This window comes from Dipodomys spectabilis, unplaced genomic scaffold, assembly GCF_019054845.1.
Source record: "Dipodomys spectabilis isolate Male_0828 unplaced genomic scaffold, ASM1905484v1 ptg000102l, whole genome shotgun sequence".
Taxonomy (NCBI): Eukaryota; Metazoa; Chordata; class Mammalia; order Rodentia; family Heteromyidae; genus Dipodomys; species Dipodomys spectabilis.
Window position 1 is genome coordinate 1352833 of NW_024870779.1, and position 21560 is coordinate 1374392.

The 21560-nt window shown below is 34.0% G+C and overlaps 1 protein-coding gene across 1 annotated transcript in view; it reads right to left on the bottom strand.

The window, feature by feature from the left end:
* Positions 1 to 21560, bottom strand: part of Mei4 (meiotic double-stranded break formation protein 4) — a 141131-nt gene that overhangs the window by 47697 nt on the left and 71874 nt on the right. Inside the window, exon 3 of the mRNA XM_042687121.1 lies at positions 12079 to 12210. Coding sequence (XP_042543055.1) covers positions 12079 to 12210 — 132 coding nt within the window. The remainder of the gene's footprint in view (positions 1 to 12078; positions 12211 to 21560) is intronic.

Below are 21560 nucleotides of genomic sequence, written 5' to 3' on the forward strand. Positions count from 1 at the left end.
CTAGTTAGCACCAGAAGTAGTTAGAACTCAGGGCTTCCAATTGGCACAATATTTTTCTTTCATACATTTTACCATTTTACCAATTCTATTAAACTGTATTCACCTGTAAGCAAATGATGTGTGTATCCAGATTGTTTATAGAATGATGACTCATTATTTTAAGAACGAACAAAAAAATTCTATGTTTATCAGGGTGCTGTCTCTGAGCTATTTTTTTTTCATTTTGCTCAAGTCCAGCACTCTACCACTCAAGCCACAGTTCCACTTCTGTTTTTTGGTGGTTAATTGGAGATAATAGCTTACAGACTTTCCTGTCTGGGCTGGCTTCAAACCATGATCCTCAGATCTTAGCTTTCTGAATAGCTGGAATTACAGGTATGAGAAAGCAGCACCTATCTTAATTTGTTTTTACACTGCAAGTTAAATGTTACAGTCTTTTCAGAAATGGCTTCTGATATTGAATAGCAAAGGCAGACACAGCTATGTGGCCACATATGGTGTACAGTGGGAGTCATCTTGGTGTGTATGATACACTGAGTATATAATCTAATGTGCACAAGCTAGAGATTCAACTCACTTTTCTGAACAACACATTTATAAACAGATTTTGAGAAAAATATGTTTGTCTTTATTTTGCTGGCTTTGCCTTCAGCTGTTACCTGTGTTATTCAGCCATTACACATTTAACTAGAAGCAAGCAATGTTCAAAGCTTCACCCTGCTTGTAAAACATTCAACAACTAAAAAATTAGCTTCTCACTATTTTATGAACTATGACAGTCAACTGTGAAATTTAGATGTGGATGGAAACAGAAAAGAAATTAAGTCTAATGTCGAACAAAGATAATCAGTTTATTTTATTTTTCCAAAACTTCTTTGTTACTGGGAGACTTACTGCCAAACTGCTCTTTTAACTGAATTTTTAAAATCTAAGATTCATTCAGCGCTCTTTCCAGATTTTCTGATGATAAAAACTCAATGTAAAAACATTCAATAATAAATACAAGTAAAATTATATGGGGCCTGTGTAGGACTTGCATTTCATCAGTTGTTTCCTTCTCCACTGCCTTTTCATCTAATTTCTTCCTTGAGACACTGGAAAGTAAGTTTGCAGAATGTATTCATGCTTCTGCATTCACACCATGACCATTTATCCATTATGCAATGCTGTCTTTGCCTGCTTCTTTTCTTAGAATAGGTAGTTGTATAAAGGGAGATTCAATACAAAAAGTCAGTATTTAAGTACAAAACATGTTGATCAGTGTCACCCCTTCCATCCTTGTTCTCCATCTTTGCCAACCCCACCCATCCTTCAGTTTTCCTAGCTCCACTTTCACATCACATATTAAATATCACAACGATACTCTCCTCCCCTTCCTCCCTTCTTGTGTCACAGCGATGTTGATCTCAAAATATGATTTGACAAGTGTTCTCTCTTTTTTCTAATTTTGGGAAAATAGTTTGTAAAAATGACACTAGTTCTTCCTTAAATGTATAGTAGGATTTTTATTGAAACCAGGCAGAATTAACAGGTTTCTTTATTGAAAGATTTTCAATAATGAATTCTATTTCATTAATGGGTTTAAGACTACTTTGATCATTTATTTCCCTCTAAAGGTAGTTTTGTATCTAAGAAATCAAATCAAATCTGCTTATTGAGCTATTCACAATAACCTATGTCTTTCTTTAAACATCTGTATTAATGTCATCTTTCATTAACAATACTTATAATTTAATATTTTTGATCTTTCCCCAAGTAGCTATCCTGTGGTATATTGCCTAGCTGTTGTTTTTGCTTTATCTTGAAAGAAAAGTCAACAACTGTTCCTTCGTTGTTGTGTGAAAGTGTGCCTGTCCCAAGGCTTGAATGTCCTCAAGGCTAGTGTTCTACCATTTGAGCCACAGTTCTACTTTTGGCTTTTTGGTGGTTAATTTGAGATAAGGGTGTCATGGACTTTTCTGCCTGGGCTGGTTTTGAACTTCAAACTGGCTTTAAACTCCAAAAACTGACATATCAGTCTTTTGAGTAGCTAAGATTACAAGTGTGAACCACTGATGCTCAGCTAGCACTATTATTCTTATATTTAGTATTTTTCCCATTTTTGTGTAGTTTGAGCCTAATTTTCCTTTGATTTTCTATTTCATACATTATTGACCCAAAGGTCTCTTCAATACTATCATATGGGCATGATCTATAATTTCCCTAACAATTACTATTTTATCAGCAAATTCATATATATGCTATATTTTCACTTACTTCATCTTTTCCTAATTGTCCTTGAGACTTTAGCTTTTGGGTTATGTAGAAGTGGACTATTTAATTTCCAGTTTACTGGAAGTCAGGTCTAGATACACTTTTGTTATGAGTTAAGTTCTAACACATGAGTTCAATACCTGGTCTTTGTTAAGGACTGTTTTGTGATCTATCTTAGTACCATTCTATGTGCACTTGAAAAGGCATAATATATTGCTTTCAGGTGGACTGTTCCAGAAACAACACTCAGATGAAGCTAGCGGATTGCTTTGTTCAGCTTCTCCAAAATAATGGCTTATTTTCTGTCTAGTTATACCTTTCTTAAATAAGAAAAGAACATAACATCTTCAGGATTTGTAGATGTATTCAGTCTACATTTTAGTTTTTATCAGTTTTTGTTTCCTGGGTTTTAGAATTCCATGTATTATATGTGAATGGTGAATGTATACATTTGCCATTATATAACATCCTTTCCCCCAACTGAAATTCTTTATTTAGAGATGTATGTTTCGCTAATAACAATGTAGTTAATCGCACTTCCAAGAGAGGTTTTCACATTACTTAAATAGTTTTTAGTTTCTACCTTAATTTATGCTAGAAATCTTTATATTTTTAGTAGTTTGTTATAGGGATGAACACTGTACTTAAAATTGTTCTCAGAAAATCATTGATGGCTTTAAGATGTACTTGAAATTTTGAACTTTAAGAAATTAGAAGTTTTATTTATTATCCAAACAAATTATTAATTAATTAACTGTTGCCATGGCAAATCTACTGAAAACTTCAGATAATCAGAGTCATAGGCACATACAAAAATCACACATTACAGTTAGACTAATATGATATCTCATCAACATAGCTCTTAAATATTTGTCTTTTATTTCTGCTGAAAGAATGAAAACTCACATACCTAGAGTAAAACAATACCATAAAATGTACACCTAGAGTAAAAAATAATCTTTGTGGCTATCCATCCCTGTCTTACAGATGGTATAGAGACTGTGTGTCATCAAATACATACTTGAAAAGTTGCTTCTGAAGATGATTCTCTATTTATCCGCATGTATTCATGTCAGTAGAGTTTTTAATTTAACATTTTATATCCACTCCAATAATAATAACAACAGTAGCTAACAGCAATTGAGCATATAAGTAACTTAGTATAAATGGAGTTTCCTTTTGAGATTCAGATACATTGCATTCATCAGGTATGATTGCTGTTAATATTTGAAGAAGTGAAAAAGTGGGGCTTTAAATATTATATTTATTTAACCCCTCAATATTTAAATATATATTTCTAAAACATAAGAAGCCAATAATTGCACAAGAATAACATCATGTATTAAACTGGTAATTCCTTAATTCCTTCTTATACAAAGTTCAGTCTCATAACTTCTTATATTCTTTGGTTTGTTCAAATAAGGACACGGAAAAGAATCACATATAGTAGGAACTGACAAATGTATTCTCTAAAGAGCCAGATACTAAATATTTGATGCTCTGCAAGCCATATGCTCTCAACTGTAACTATTCATCTCTGCTCTTTTACTGCAAAAGTGTGTATAGATAAGCCACAGATGAACAGGCATAGCTGAGCTACAAAAATGTATTTTCAAAAGCAAGTGGCAGGCTAGATTTGATTCAGGGACTATACAGTTCATTTCCCCTTGGTATATGGCTGCCAGGTCATATGTTTCTGTATTTGTCTCTTTTAAAATGTAGTCCTAGTCTTCTGATTGTTCTCTGACTCATTCTATTTGTTGAAGGAATGAACTGAATTTTTTCCTGTAGTCTAATACTGATTTTGCCATTACATGGAAAATGGCAAATGCCATGGTTCCCAGTTAATTTAATACATTCCTCTGTTTTTGTATTTCCTGGGGACTGAAATTCATTCCACAGCCTTCAGATTTGGTAGATAACCTGATCAGAGGTTTTTTTTTTTTCACTAGGCATCTTCATTCCAAACCTTATGCTCCTAGGTACACTGATTTCGTTTACTCACAAGGCCTCTTTTAAAAGAGGTAGTATGATTTTGGGTGTGGTGTGGCATGTTTGCAATCACTAGCCTGTGGGGAAACTGAGGCAGGAGGATGAAGAGGTCAAGGCCAGTTTGGGATAATAGCAAGGCTCTGTCTCAGGTGGACAAACGAATATACAAAAGTTCTAGTTTGCAAGCGATAAATGCTCAGGCTAACTTTCATCTTTGTTGCTAGTTCAGCACACAGATGGAAAGTTTTATTAATAAGCAGGAGTTGTTATTTTTAAGGCATTCATCTATGAGGAATTTTTTTAGGTCAAGCATGTGTTTGAAAGAATTTTAAGCTTTGTTTTATCTATACCTAATACATGTTTGTATAAGGCAACTGCACAAATGTGATAAACTGGAGCTCATTATCAGCAATTTCTCTTTTAAGTTCTTGTTAAACAAATTGGAATTAAAAAGGGAAAGCCCATGCAAAAGGCTCCAAATCTCTGTTTTGGATATCTGAACACAGTTTGATATGAATAATATTCTCCCAGATAGACTGATTGCTGACCTTAGATATGACTGAAAAAAAGCTTTATTTGGGAAGTGCATGGTTCTTTTTGCAACTAAAATAGGTCAGCTATTTCTTGCTGAATTAAGAACTACATTACTTTCTTTTTTAAATGCTTATACATTTTAGACTCATAGAGAAGATTAGCTTAAATTAGGGAATTATAAGTATACATAAAGTTGTGTCAGATTGAAAATCTTTTATTTTCATCCTCTTTCTATCAACAAATTGATTTTTATTTGACTTCAGAAGGAACACAGATGTCTGAAAGAAAAATGCTGCCTGAGGTACCAGCAGAGCACTCAACTTTATCTGTTTTTGTTCCAACTTCTAAAATCTTTCATGTAGAAATTTTATTTACTTTGGAAACAACAGGTTTCTAACGTATTTTAAATGATTTGTATCATATTTTCAATTCAGGTTTCACTAATCTTTATCAATATTCTAAAAGTACTATTCAATTATAATATCTTGGTTACTATATCTAAAAACATGCTGATGAGTTAGGAGAAAAGCATTTCTTTAAAAAGCAATTAAAATCTGAAACAACTTTAAATGTACTTCTGACACTAAATGTGGCTTTTTCTTTTCAATAAAAGTATTTTAGAATGTAAAAAAAAACATACATCTTGAGTAAACATCATATGTAATTCAAACTTATTAATATTTTGTGATATATTACTTCATTTACATTATATTTTATACTACTACACTGGAAAAGTGTCATATGTGTGCCTGTTTTGTATTTATAATTTTTTTCAAATTATAGATAAGGATTTCTTTTCCTTGCATATTTTATGTTCTGTTTAACACAACATTATACTTTCAGATTACATCACAAAATACATGAAGACCTGTTATTCTAACTAATATAGAATATTCATTTTGAATACCTATTTCTGATTTTAAGCTATGAAACCATTGTTAAAAAACACAATTTTCAGGTCTTCTTTGTGCAGTAGACTATATCTCAGAAGGAGATCTACATATTAAATTTTGTCATTAATTTTGTCATTAATTTTGTTATTAATTCAATTTCACTTCAGATCACTAACATCTGATAATGGTGTCAAATCAATTTATAAAAGTATTATATCAATGTAAAACATTTTATTGTTTTTGTAGCAATTCTCAGGCTGAGAATAATTTGTGTTAATATGATTGTCAGATTTACTTTTCTATCAAATTACCTCTTCATACACTTAAATTTATTTTCCTATTTGATCATCTTTTCTCCTTTCTGTTGTGTATTTCCTTCTATTTTATGACTTATTGCCAATTTGTTATAAAAGTTATAGTTTTTTGAAGGCAATACTTTAAACTTGTTTATTATGCAAGCAACTAAAATATGCTGCTGTAAAGAAATGTTCTCCTCTTATGAGATAAAGGAGGCGTGGAGACGGAAAGAGACTAATAGAGGAAAGTGATTTTTTTTTAGTACAATATCCCAGTGGCATAGGATTGAGAATTAAATCTAGCATCTTGTTTTGCTTTGTTTTAAATATGAAAATACTGTGGGCCCTTAGAAAATAAATACACGGTCAGTATATGCAATCTATTAAGTTATATATTAATATGTTAATATTATATATTATATATTAATATAATATATTAATATATTAATATATATTAATATATTATATTAATATAATATATTAATATATATTATTATATATATTAAGTATATGCAAACTATTAACTAATGTATCAACTCTGCAAAATTATATTCAAAATAAATAGAAAAATAAGTGATTATGCCAGAAGACATAGCAAAATAACTATGATAAGATACTTCTCTCCAAAAAGAAAAATAAATGCAGAATCTTAATTTTAGTCAATTGATAAAAAAAAAAATCCCAGATAAAACCCATTTGACCAGTTTTTAGAAACTTTTGGTATATATATATAATTATATATAAATAATTTTCTTCAAAATCTAAGACAATAACATTCAAATGGAAACAACTGATAAAAGGTTACCAAGAAGGGGGAAAAACCTTCCTCAGTCACTGTGGGGTTGATAGGAAGGCATTAAGATGGTCATATATCACCTATTATGACTGTACTGAGGTGATATACATACCAACTGTAGAAGACAAATGAATATAAAATAGTGTCAGTGAGATGCAAAGAACTGAAGATTATTCATTAATATTGGAGTTAATTTTCTTAATTAAGTCAGACCTCAAGGCTTCAATTATTGGCAGCTGGCTTTTCAGTGATGGTGGCCGGTCCATTTCATCTCTCTGACCCTAAATGCCCTCCCTCTTTCATAAACACAAGTGATAATTAGAAAATAAAATGATGCAACAAAATAAATATTAATAGTTATCTATTTTAAATGAAGACTACATGTAAAACATTTAAAGAACAGAGATCTATGAAAGGTTTAGAAAGATGTTTGATACACAAATCTGCTAAATAACCCCCCTAGGATAATAACTATTATATTAATCTTTGTTAAGTGGAATTTCCCCCTCTGTCTGCCATATGATTAGGTTGGAAATTGAATCATTACTGTATGTGTGTGTGCAAATGCCACACATATGTGTACATAAATAAGCTTTGAATTACTGAACACTTAGAAAACTTCATCATTCAAAATTAAAAATGTTCTTCAAGTACTTCTTGGTGATACATTAGTACTTTACTATATTAGTCAATATTTAAACAAAGTATGACAAAGAAAGATTGAACTTTAAAAGCAGAAAGAACAAAAGCTTATTTTGTGTTAAAATATGTTAAGGTTTAAAAATACACATTTTAATTGAAGTACGATTTATATATAGTACAAAGCACAGATCTTAATCTCACAGATGAATTGTGATAATCACACACACACACACACACACACACACACACACAGAACACTACACTCCAATCTGCCAGTTCCCTCTCTCTCCTATGAATATTCTGATCGCTTTCTGAAGCCTCTCACTATATATTAGCTTTGCCTATTTAGGTCCTCATAGAAGTGAAATTATACCATGTATATTCTCTTGTGTTTGCCTTATTTTACTCAGCATTTTGTTCTTTTATTTCCTTTTTGATTTATCTGTGATGTGTCATTGGTTTAATATATTTTATAGCTGAGTAGAATTACACTATACATTTATGATGAATTATTTATTATTTAAGCAGTAAACAACATTATGAACAATGAATGTTCACGTCTGAATTATTTTTCTCCTTTTTTGGGGGTGGTACTGAGTTTTGAACTCTGGGCCTTGCATTTGAGTGTGCTAATACTTGAGCTATGTCCTTCGCCCTTTTTGCTTCCCTATTTCTCAGGTAAGATCTTGTAACTTCTTCCTGGACTAGCTCTCCTACTTTGTACCTGGCTTGTTCTGTAAGAAAGGGTCTCACACACAAGAAATGGAAGTAGTGAGTAAATGAAGTCATTATATCCCATATACATTATGGAAAAAACAGAAATACGTAACTTGAATGTAGGGATGGGAGAGGGAAATTGGTGAGAACAATGGAAGGGGTGACAGTGATCAAGATGCATTGTTCTCATAAACTGACATATGGAATTGTAACCACTTTCTACAACCACTTAATAATAAGATGGCAAAAAGTGTCATGGACTTTCCTGCCCTGGCTAGCTTCAAACCATGATCCTCAGATGGCCAGCCTCCTGAGCAGATAGGAGTACAGACATGAGCCACCAAGACTCAGTCTAAAAACCTACATTTTAACACTTGAATGATTGATAACTGACATGGTTTCTGGATTTAAAGGTTAGAAGTTTTGCAAAGAAACCTACAGATGTTTTAATTTCAAAATAAAATTTGGAGTGGGATAAAAATCAGTGTTAACTAACATATTTATTTTCTTCTTTACTTGGAAATTGACTTATAAAATTGTAACCTTGTTGTACAACTATTAAATAATAAAATTTAAAATATATAAATATATTTTTAATGAAAAGGTCTCAGTAACTTTCTGCTCTAGCTGGGTTATACCTATGATCCTCCAATATTCACATTTCAAGAACCTAGATTACATGTGGTAGGCACTGCACTCAGCTAACGTATGATTCCTTATATAAATGCTGCTGTTGAATATAAAATGACATTTGGTAAGTGTATGACCAACTTTTTGAGAAACTGCTCATCTGTTTTACATTCCCATGTGCAATTTATGAATTTAGGTTACTAAATTTGGTCACTGCTATTACCATACTTGTTATCTTCAGTCTTTTAAATTTAAGCAATTGCAGTAATTGTTCAGTTCATTTCTCAGTACTGTCCTTGTTTTTCACTTCTATTCAAATATTTCTTTTTTGGAAGAATTGTTCAAATATTTGTCATTTTTTAGATGGACTTGTTGATCCTCTCCCAATTGAATAATCTCAAATAAGTCTAAAATCAACTGTCTATATGTGTATGGATATATTTCAGGATAGTCTATACAATAGATTTTTAGAAAATTCCTTAATTTTCCATCGTCATGGTCATGTTGACTATAAACAGATGGTTCTGTCTCTATCTTTCCAAGATTAGTTTGCCTTACTGTGATGACTATGAACCTCAGTATTCTGCTCAATACGAATGAGAAAGGATATTTCATATTTCTAATCCTGGGTAAAGTATTCAATCTCCCACGACAGAGTATGATGTTTGTAGGTTCTTCATACATGCATTTTACCATGCTGAAAAGTTTTCTATTTAAATTTAATATACAGTTTAAAAATATGGATGAGTGATGAATTGAACAAGGGCCATTGCTGCATATACTGAGATCATATGGGTTTTGTTTGTTAATAAAGTGAATTATATACATTTTGTGTATGTGAAAACCAAGCTGCAGTTCTGAGATTACATTTCGGTTGGTTACTGGGTACTATTCATGTTACATGTTGGTGGGATTCCATTTCCTAATATTTACTAAAGGTCTTCATTTTTATATTCATGAGAAATATTAGCCTACTTTTTGTTTGACTTTTTATTGTAGTTGTCTAATTTTGAGACTAAGTTAATATTGGCACCCTGAAATGAGTTAGGAAATATTCCCTATATTCTAAAGGGTTTGAGGAGAATAATATAACTTCTTCATGTGACCTTGAAATCTTTGTGAGAAGGTTTATATCTGTAAATATAATTTATTTCTTTAACTTAGTTAACTTTGGCTTTCTATTTCTTCCTGAGTCACTTTTATATTTAGCATCTTTAAATAAATGTGTGTTTAAATTGCTGAGATAACTGAGAATGATTTTTGTATTTATATTTATGTTGTAATAACTTTATCAGTATATATACATATATGCATATATACATTGATTTTTCCTTGAACTTTCCTATTTTCCCTTTACTATTTCATCAAAAAAATCTTTTAACATAGTAATAATAATTTGATCCTGTCTGATAATTCTATTACTTCTGCCACTACCTGTTCTGTTACTATTAATTTTTCCTCAAGGCTGTAGTTTATATATTCTTGGATTTTTATATGTCTAGTAATTTCTGCAAGACATTAATGATGTATTGTTGAGTTTCTGTTAGTACTCTATTGTTTGAGCAGGTAGTTAATCAGCTGTGTATCAGAGATATTCTTTCAAGGACTGCTTCATCTGCTTATATTTATACAACTACAAAGCTGTCAAATTCAATATATCCAAACTCAATTACATCTATCCACAAACTTCCTTTGAGTATTTTCAATCATATTAATTTTTACATACTTTAGTTTTATATTTGTTTGTTCATTTTTTTCTCTTCTTCACAGCCTTCTTCAGAATGCTTTGAAATATAACTCTTATTTACAATGAATAGAGGCCCAAATGCACAGTCTTTTATATTCTAAACCCTTTGCCCTGTAGCGTCCCTTCTTACTCACACTCATCATCGATAAGCAAGTTACTGCCTCTCTGAACTTTACTGGTAATGGACATCTTGGAATAACTCTATTACTAATCATATTATCAGCTTTCTGCAGTTAAGAAAATCTGAAGAACTCATAAGACTATATTTGCTAAGCTTCCTCCTGGCAGGTTCTGAGTATGCTGTAGGTTTCATTAAGCCAAACCTCTGCAGTGAAATAGCGGACAGTGCATCACAGGCTTCTACCAGCCACTAGGACCGCACTTTTTCTGGGCCCTAAGATTAGATTTTGGATTCACCAGTTGGTTTCCTGATGGCAAAGGTAATAATTCCTTGGGTAACCTAATCCCACTGTGTGACTGTGGGAGTTACTCATGAAAGTTCAGCCTGGAGGCTCTTTTCTCAACTCTTATCAAAATTCCATTTTTATTTATGAGTCTTTCTGCTTCACCTGGCTACACTGTGTTTCCCGAGACAGTGCTTTACTCCTGCTTACAGTTTAAAATGCTGAGTCATAATTTTCCTTCCTCTAAAAATACTAAGTAGTTGAAGAGCTTTTAAAAGGATTGGGCAAATTCATGTGAAGCATTTAACACACATTAACACCTATACAAATCTATTTGTTGTTTGATGAGTTACTATCCTTCTTACATTTTTAGTTGCTATATTTTAAAAGGAGTTAGCCATCAGAACACCTTAGTTAGAATTTCTGCTTTAACATTTTACAACTGCAACACTGTAAATTGCTTATATATTCTAAGATTAGATTTCTTTAACTATAAACGGGGTAAAATGTATAAACACTTCATGATGTTACTATGAAAATTTAAGAGGAATGTGTAAGCAAAATTTGTATTTTTGTACTTACTGTTAAACATATAATTGAATTCAGTTAAATTTATTTCTTATATTGCTTTCAGTTGACTTTTCTCTCATTTACTTGCTTTAGGAATATGCTACCTACCTAGGGAATTGTAAAGCCATTCACATAAACATGGCTTTGGTGTGACCAATGGAACATTTGGCAAACTATATAAGTAAGACCAGGTGGCTGGACTTTGAAGATTTTCTGATAGTATCTTTCTGAAATCTTGATAGAAACTAATACTATTCCGATACACTCTGGTATATGCTGGAAGACTCAGCTGCATGGGAGGCAGAGCTAGAAAGACTAAAATCCAAACTGGGTCTAGGGAACAGACTGTGTGAGGTTATCTGAGGTATGGCTCAAGTGGGAGAGCACCTGCCTGGCAGCATCAAGTTCCTCAGCTCATGTCCCAATACTGCCAACCATATGATAGTTACATACCCTAGAATTGAGAAATGACTAAAATATCAGCCTGGAAAGAAAAAATTGGAAGGAATAAATGAGTAAATAAGTGGGAAAAAGGGAAGTCTGTAGTTACATTAATTACATTAACTAAATATAAATGAGAACTACAGTTTTTAATTATATGTACCTGATTGATGGCTTCAAGATAATCAGTAAAGCTGTTAATTTCTGATAGAAGTAGAGGTACAATAGATTTTCTCAACAGGCTGCAACTTCCCAGGATTACCAGACTCTTAGAGAGATAATGTTGTACCTGAAACTAAAGATATACAATTAGTGAGTTTTTACTATCTAGCTAGTCAAGGCAAGCACAGTATATTTAATGGGCAATTTTCTAGACTTCACTACTAATACACACACTGTATAAAGTATGAAAATGTCAATATGATTCCAGGCTAGTATCAAACAAAATTGTGAAATAAACAAGTAAATAACAATATAGAAACTAAGGGGTTTTTTCCAAAGCTCATAGAACTCATAAATGTTATAGACCACAATAGACAATTTGCCCCATGAAAGTTAGAATGTGTTTGTCACTTTAACTAAGCATTACTATCCCACAATATGGTGAAATTTGGGAAATTATTTAATCATAATAAAGAATTTGAAAAAAAAGAAACTAAGGTTTTATACAGAAGTTAAACTTTGAAGTAAATGACAGTGCTAAAAGGGAAGTTTTACCTAAAATAGTGAAAGCTAATATAATGGTATAGAAGCAGAAAGAATAAGGAAGATAATGGGAAAAGACACGTAAACCCTTATTAAATAGAGCAGAGGGCAGATAGTTATATAGATGGGCAGCTAGATAAGTCAATGGATACAAAATGTATAAGGAGAAGTTTGAAGGCACCTGGGAGATCTATGGGTTTTCTGAGTCACAATGCCACGTGGGAAAGGATTGGCCACAATCCTTATTTGCCACAAGTTAACAGTGAGAAGGTTAACAATGAGAAAAAAATTCTGACATTATTTTTATGTGGAGACAACAAAAATACATTACATGAATTTACAATTATACTAATACAGTAAGATAAATGAATTTACAATTATACTAATACAGTAAGATAAATGAATTTACAATTAATACAGTTTTATAACTATTGGCAGTAAGACCATTTGAACACTAATCACACTAAGGTGTGTAAAACTCTTGGATGAAATTTCATTCACCTGTCCATTACATTGTTAGGAGAAAAGAGGCTTCAAGAAGAATTTCAAAACACACAGAAATGGTCATATACTTTGTTATGCCCTTAAAATCATACTGGAGAGACATTACTTTCAAGACTAATAATTGTAATTAAAACTAGACAATGCTGCCTCTGTGTCCTTTAGGATGAATAATTAATCATAGTTCTCAAATTGAGAATTTAATAGTATATATTAATTATATTGTAATTTAAAGGCCAGTGGATTATAATAAGGAAATGAACAGATTATAGCATTTAAGACAAATATCTATTATACGTCTGGACCCGCATTACTAGCATGCATGAGAATATTATTCACATTCTAAATCAACTTAATGGTGAAAGCACAAGTTATTACCATAAAAATCATAGATATTTATTTATCATTATTTCTCAGTGATATAAATAACTAAGATTCACATCTTCTATAACCTGGTAGCTCCACTTATTAGATTTCTGATTTTTACAACATCATCATGTTTGCACCTCAAAAAATGGTTCTTCTCTAAGTTCTTTTTTACTTAATAAATAATTCTTTAGGCAGAATTTAAGCAGAAGGTCAAAGAAAAACAAAAAACCTGAGAGTGGCAAGAAAGTGAGGATGTAAAGACGGGGTCAGGTTTCCAGAGCCTAATAAATCTAGTCTGAAAGCCCAGCTTTACAACTTAGGAGTTTTTAATCTCAGCTCTCACATTTGTACCATACCAAGGGCATAACCTCCCTAGAATTTACACAGAACAATTAGCACTGTAGCTGAAAACTCTGTAAACATAATAATAATACGGCCTCTATGTGTCTTACATCATAACTTACACTTGTTCTTTCCTAAGTGCTGTGCAGATCATTAAAGAAGCTGGTATGGAGGTTGTTAGTTAAGTATAGTACTGGAATAGAAACTATGAAAGGACTCAATAACCAAATCAGTATTCTTACACCTTGGGAGAGTGGAGTCCTAGAAATAATTTTCTCCAGATTTTTCTGTAGTTTGGCACTTAGATATCAGTTGAATTCTGCTGATCAGAAGAACTCATTTGAGCCCTTGACTTACAATTGCATTAGGGAAAGAGAAGTAGGCCCTGGTTGTGCATATTGGTACAGGCTATAGATCTGACTCAACAGCTGGTTCAGAGACCAATTGTTTGTGCAAGTTACAAATCGTAGCAGAAGTTCCAGCTGTTGGGGAGCTAGTCCTGAAAACTGAACCTGCCCCAAGGGGAGTCTCTTTGATCTTTATGATCATCTGTAGGCTTCAGAGAGCACCATGCCACTTTAAAGTGCTGAAATATGCAGGGGTAGCAATTCCTACCACATGCACAATTAATTTGTCCAAATGAACTGCTCAGATGATAGAAGGATCTTTTAGAAGGGATGCAAATTATCACAAACCTAATAAACTTTTCAATTACATAGTGATTACATAGGGGTTTTCATTTACATAGTGATGTTCCAGATGAAACTGCTTTCTAGGGGGGAGAAGGATCAACATTGTTCCTGATACTTGTTGGGAAGGTGTTTTTGTTTTTTGTCTTTTTCTCTTTGGTACTGGGGATTGAATGCAGGATGTTGCACTTGGTAGGCAAGTGCTTTGCCACTGACTTACATCCCAGCTTGTTGGAAAGTTTCAATCTGCAAGGTTTTAACTGTTAAATAAAGCAGACAAAATAGCTGGGCGCTGGTGGTTCATTCCTGTAAGCCTGGCTCCTCTGAAGGCTGAGATCTGAGGAATGGGGTGTGAAGACAGCTGGGGCAGGAAAACTCAAAAAAGCTGGAAGTGGCCTTGGATCAAGTGGTAGAATGCTATCCTGAGCACAAAGAGGGAAGGCCCAGTGCCCAGGCCCAGAATTCAAGCGCTAAGGCCAGCAAATGAAACAAAACAAAACAAAAACAAGAACAGCAGGCAAAATAAAGGTTTTCATACACCTAGTAAGCAGCAGTATGCCCTTTCTGTCCTACTTAAGGCTGTTATCAATTTGTTTCCTCCTTAGCATTATTTTGTTCAAGAAGATCTGAATTATCGAACATTCTATAGAAAATCATGTTCTGTATAATCTGAGCCTATCAGGACGATATGGCAAGTGATGTGAAAGCCCTGGCTAAATAATTGCATGCTAGAAAGTAGAAAATAAGTCATACAAATTAGGGTCCAATACATATGGTAAGTGTGGGGCTCTGATGTATACTGCAATATACAAGTATCTTTTCCGTTTTTGGGGGTCAGTCGTAGGGCCTGAACTCGGTCTGGGTGCTGTCCTGCAGCTTTTCAGTTCAAGGCTAGTGCTCTACCACTTGAGCCACAGCACCACTTCCGGCTTTTTCTGTTTAAGTGGTGCTGAGGAATCCAACCCAGGGTCTCATGCATGCGAGGCAAGCACTCTACCACTGAGACACCTTCCCAGACCTACAAGTAACTTTATTATGCATTTTTCTATTAGTGATAGAAAGGATCCTCTAAAGGCTTTTGTGGATATTTAAGGGAATATTCTATTTAGCTTACCATTTGAATATATATTTTGAGTAAAACATAAGGCTTTAAAATTTACCAATGACCTAGAGCAGCACAAGAAACTCTCTAATGGGAAGACTGTAACCTGAAGGCTTAAATAGCTTTGACACTTGGGCTTTGTGAAAAGCCAGATCAACTTGGAGTTGATGGGCATATTACATGTAGCCTAGGACTTGCCCATCCCAGTAAGAAAACCACAAAGGAGGTGTTTAGAAAAATGCTATCTATTTCCATTTCCTTATAAGTACTTTTCCTTATTTGTACTTTTATGAAAAAAAGAATCCCTAAGTTCTGCTTATGCTGTTACATCCTTTGAGGAACTAGTCTCAGGATTTCAAGTGACTTTATACTCACAGTCATTCAGACTATTATCTAAAATCAGGTGTGTATAATACTCCATCCTTAAGTAATCAACAAGTAGCTAGCCTATGCACAAACTGGCAATAAGTAGAAACTGAAAGAAGTATATATTGCTTCCTCAGTTGGTACTTATAATTCTAACCAGGAGACTCCACCTTAGAAAGATAGGTACTATCCAATGGGAGGAAGTTCATGTTCCAAACCAGTGGTAAGAATATGATGTAGGGAAAGGGAAGCGTGAGGAGAGGGGAAGGGATAGTGGGACAACAAAGAAGGGAAGGCGTAACAATGATCCACAAGTAATGTACTCACTGCCTTACTCATATAACTGTAACCCCTCTGTACAACATCTTAACAATAAAACAAAAAGGAAAAAAGAAGAGGATGTGTTTTCCCTTACAGGTTGCATAATCAATCAAGACTACAGACTATAGATTAAATATGCCAGCCTCTCTAGTTGCATAGTGCTTAGCCTTTATTATAATGCTTAAATAACTTGAAGAAAATTTTGCAAACCAAGGGTTAGAATATGTAGAACTTGGACATTGAGTGAATGCTCAAATCTTCTATTCAAGTACTCTATAGTCTGTAAGAACGAGTCCAATGTAACAAAGTTATATGCTATTTTATGATTATTTATGTAACTGTAGCCCATTAAAAACAAAAGTAAAAATGATATATTTTTTTTTGTCGGTCATGGGGCTTGAACTCTGGGCCTGGGCGCTGTCCCTCAGCTCTTCAGCTCAAGGCGAGCGCTCTACCACTTGAGCTACAGCACCACTTCCAGTTTTCTGGTGGTTTATTGGAGATAGGAGTCTCACGGTCTCTCCTGCCCGGGCTGGCTTTGAACCGCGATCCTCAGATCTCAGCCTCCTGAGTAGCTAGGATTACAGGCGTGAGCCACCAGCGCCCAGCAAAATGATATATTTTTAAAACATTTGCTACCTACTAAGCACTTATCCACATTTGAGCTAATGACAATGTGCAGAAGAATCCAAAAATAGTAAGAGCAATTGAGCACCATAAAGGATGTGATTCACGTTCACTACAAGACATCCTCTGTGAACTTGGACCTGGGATAGTCAGGGATTACTTTCAGACTTTGTCATTTTGGAAGTCCTTATTAATTTTCATAACAACCTGCACTACAAGCAAGCTGATGAGTAGGGAAAAGAGACATAGAGCCAAAGGGACAGATGGCATCAACCATAAATGTGCTACTCCTTTTTGAAAGCATCTAGACTTTTGTCTTAAACATTCTATATTATTTTTAATGAATATGCATGAGTTGTATAAATCAAGAACAACAAAAAAATAAATAAAACCTGTGCTTAGAACAAGAAAAGAAGCAAATCCTAGGGAGACTTGGCATCTGGGAAGCTAGAAAATACAAAATTATCGAAAGTCTTCACACAGTGCCACATGCAAGCCTATAAACTTCCTTAAACAAGCAAACATCTGGCAGTTATCAAACACAGTATCACATACAAATTTGAGAAGTCATGTTGGCCCTGACGACCACAATAGGAAGCAGGAAATGGAACATTCAGAGAAGTGCTAACCAGAACTAACCACACTTCCAGCAAACCTGCCTGGATGAGGGAACTTTCAGGGCCACAGGCCTCCAGGATGGAGCAGTGCTTCTGTCTAGACTGTGGAACAAAAGTTGCTTTACAAAGATCTTAAAATCTGAGTGCAACAATGTGAAGAAAAAGGCTCCCAATTCAATTGAATAAGTCCTAAGAAACAATGCTCAAAGGCTGTCACACATATGGGTATACTATATAGACATAAATATACTAAAAATAATTAGTTTCTTTGTTTACTAAGTAAATACATTACTTGTAGATGTTTCTGTGAAAATACTAACTTAACAACAAAATGAAGCCTTAAATTTTCATTCTATTATTTCCAAAATGCTATAGCAAAATATATATATATCAGCTGATAATTTTGTATTCAGCAGAATTAGCTTTCAAGAACAAAGAGAATGCATTTGTATTAGCTTAACAATAACAAAACTACATTGATGGGGCAAACAGCCCCTGGAGTCTATTACCTTATGCGCTGAACAGGCCTGGTTCCCTTTACTTATATCAGCTTATTTAAAGATTCTTAAAAGTTCTTTTGTATTGTAATTTGCAGCAAAACAAGGTTTACCCCAATGTGGCTATTTATTGGGTGGGTCAGCAAAACTACACAGGTACAACGAGGAAGGGAAAACCACACAGAGAAAAAGCTTGGGACCTCAGAGAGCTCACGATAAAAGGAAAATTCAGACAGCACATGGAAAAATAAATGAAGAAAGAAAAGCAGGTGGTGAAAGACCTAGTGAAAATTTGAAAAGTTTTGAAGAAAATGAAACAAATTTGAGGACCTGATCCTTTAAGTTTTAAGTGTAGGAATAATCAGTAAAAGATCCGAAAGATGAACTAGGAGGACTTCTTCAGCTCCAAAAAAATCAGCACACTAAAATCCATTCCAAGCTACATCTAGGAAACATTTAATTGAAAAAAAGAAATTTTTTTGAGGATAAAAGTTACAGCATGAAAGTAAAAAAGAGTGTTTATCTTTTTATAGAGAGAGGTGTCATGAAGAATCATGCTGGATATGTTTTATTTTTTGACCTGGAAGTACTAATTACATATGTCTTCATTTCCCAGTCCTGTGTGTGTTTGTGTGTGTGTGTGTGTGTGAGAGAGAGAGAGAGAGAGAGGGAAAGAAAGAGAGAAAGGGGAAGAGACACAGACAGAGACAGAGAGAGAAAGAGAAACATTTTCTGGAAAAATGTTGCATTTTGCAATTATGGGGATAATTAACAATATAGTCATAGCCAAAGGATATAACAGAAATCAAGACCAGAAAAGAGATAGTTGGTTAAAAAAAAAAAAAAAAAAAGCAATCTGACAAGATTCTTAGTAGAGGACCCAAGTCTTATGTATATTCTGCAAAGGACATTCCCTGAACAGATAAAATTTAAGGAACACATAAACATAGAAATCGTGTCTAAGAGTGGAATAAAGTAGTAAACTATGGAAAAGACATGCACAGGAGCCAAGGACAGATTTGAAGTTAGGGATTTACTCTGCACTATGTAGCTAACCAATTCTGCCCTTGTTTGGCTGCAGAACCTTGCAGACATCGTGTCACTTCACTTTGCACACTCCATTGTCCCTTCCCCACCTGGGGGAGCCAAGTAGCAACAGGTAGGGTAGTTAGCTTTAGCCCAAGGTTCAGTAATTTCCAAGAATTCACCCAATCCTCCGTTTTTCTACAAATGAGAAAATAAATGGAAAAAAAATGATAGTGATTACAGGAAGAGAAAGTGATTGCTGCTTGTCTCAAGTGTCATAAACTTCGTTGAAGTATTACAGATGAGGCACAGTCAAGAGTCTGGAGTCAGAGGCTGGCACAGTGCACGAGAACCAGCCGAAGAAGACCTGGCCAGCCTGGGGAAGTTGTGTCAGGAGGGTGGCATAGAAATGCCTAGAGGTGAATTCCTCCAACTCCCAGGACTTTTATTTGATTTTGTTTCACCTTATCTGGGTCATAACTTTCCTTTGGTCTGTGGCTTGATTTCTATCAAGCTGAGGCAGATTTATTGTCCACCTGAGGCCAAAACTAATTTCCAAATGTGCCCTCACTGCATATACACCTGGCACGAAGTTGGTGAGGGCATCTCCCTAATACATTTTATGTCACTTCCATTGAGCACTTGAAGTATGGGACCAATATTTTATGACCAAGATGTTTTTATTAACACAAAAGGGTTACTACTTCGTTTCTTATTGATATTACAGACTCAGCAGTCCTTTTCTGTAATTTTGAGAGGATACTTTGTTTTGCCCTTGATTTCTACACATTCTAGAGTAATAACAGATCACTTGTGCCTTGTTCTTAACATTTCTGTAAGCATTCCACATTCACCTTGAGCTTTATTGTTTCTTCCTCATCCCTACAGCACAATACATGTTGTTATTCTTCCTTCTCTAAGTTTGTCGCTATAAATACAAGAAAATACTACCTTCCCTAGAGATTTCAACCAGTTTCTTCTTTCTTATATAAATTTAAATAATTATGACAACTGCTTAGTTAAAATATTGTTGGCCATTCTTAAACTTTAAACATATCATTTAATTATTACCATTTAAACTTATCATTTCAGTATTGTTAAAAAAAACATTTCATTTGAATCACTAAGTCAAAACTTCAGAACATTTAAGATTCAAAGATGGATTTCCATTATGGGTTATAGATCCAACTCCAAGGAAAACTTTAATAGCTGTAGTCTTGTGGGTTCCAATGGTTCAAACCTATAATATTAACTATCTAGGAGGCAGAAATACGAAGATCATGGCTCAAAGCCAGCCAGAGCAGAAAAGTCGTATGCAATTAACTACCATAAAAGCCATAAGTGAAGCTGTAGCTCAATTGATAGAGCACTAGCCTTGAGCAAAAGAAGCTCAAGGACAGTGCCTAAGTCTTAAGTTTAAGCCTCAGAAGCAGCCTGCACATGCTCATACACACACACACACACACACACACACACACACACACACACACAACCCCCAAACAAACGAACAACAACAATAAAAACCCATAGTCCTCACAACTGAATTCTGTGAGAAGCATTGTAACTCTTGATACCAGTTTGGAACAAAGGTTCAAATTTCAACTTGTCCTGATTAAAGTATTGCTATCCTTTGAAGGCATTTTGTGTTTAAGACCATATTACTCACCCAGTAAACCCCATTACCATTTTTCATACAAATTTAGACTTCACTTGCCATCCAATTAGAGTAAAAATCTAAAATCAACTGGTATTCTATGCAAACCCCAAAATATCAGTGAAGTGGTGTACAATATTATAGATGTACAAAAGAATGTTCTGTATCTATATCCGTGGAATAGCTAGCTGACTTCATTAAAATGTAAAGTTGTTTCAGAAATGATAGCTAAAGAATTGCAGGCCCATGGTTGCCTGACTTCTTGGTAGACTCTCTTCCTTTCCTCTAAGCACAATGTGACACTGAATTTGCCAGTGTCCTTTGTGATTAAAGGTGATGTGTGACTGACTTTCAGAAAATATGTGAAGATGTTATACACACCACTGCTAGAGCTCATTACATACTCCCAAATGATTCTGCAAATCTCTCCACCTCTTCCAGCAGATAACTCCAGAAACTTAAAGGACTTTGAAGCCACAGCAAAAAAACAATCCAGATTCTCAAAAAAAAACCCAGAAACCACTGTTTAGAAGGTATGCATAAGGAATAATGCTCATAGCACTCAATCACTCAGATTTAGGGACTCATTATTTTAGTAGTAACTTACCCTGGATAATAAGAATCACATATTTGTTCTACTGATGTAAAGAACTAAAACCTAGTAGATGCCTTTTCATTGTTTTACTAATTATTGAAATCTAATTTAAATTCCTCTAGTTTTACTGAAGTGTAATTTACAAATGAATAGTAACTATACTTAAATGTACATGATGTTTTCATATAAACGCACACTGTGAATACACACCATAATATATTTATCATCTCACAG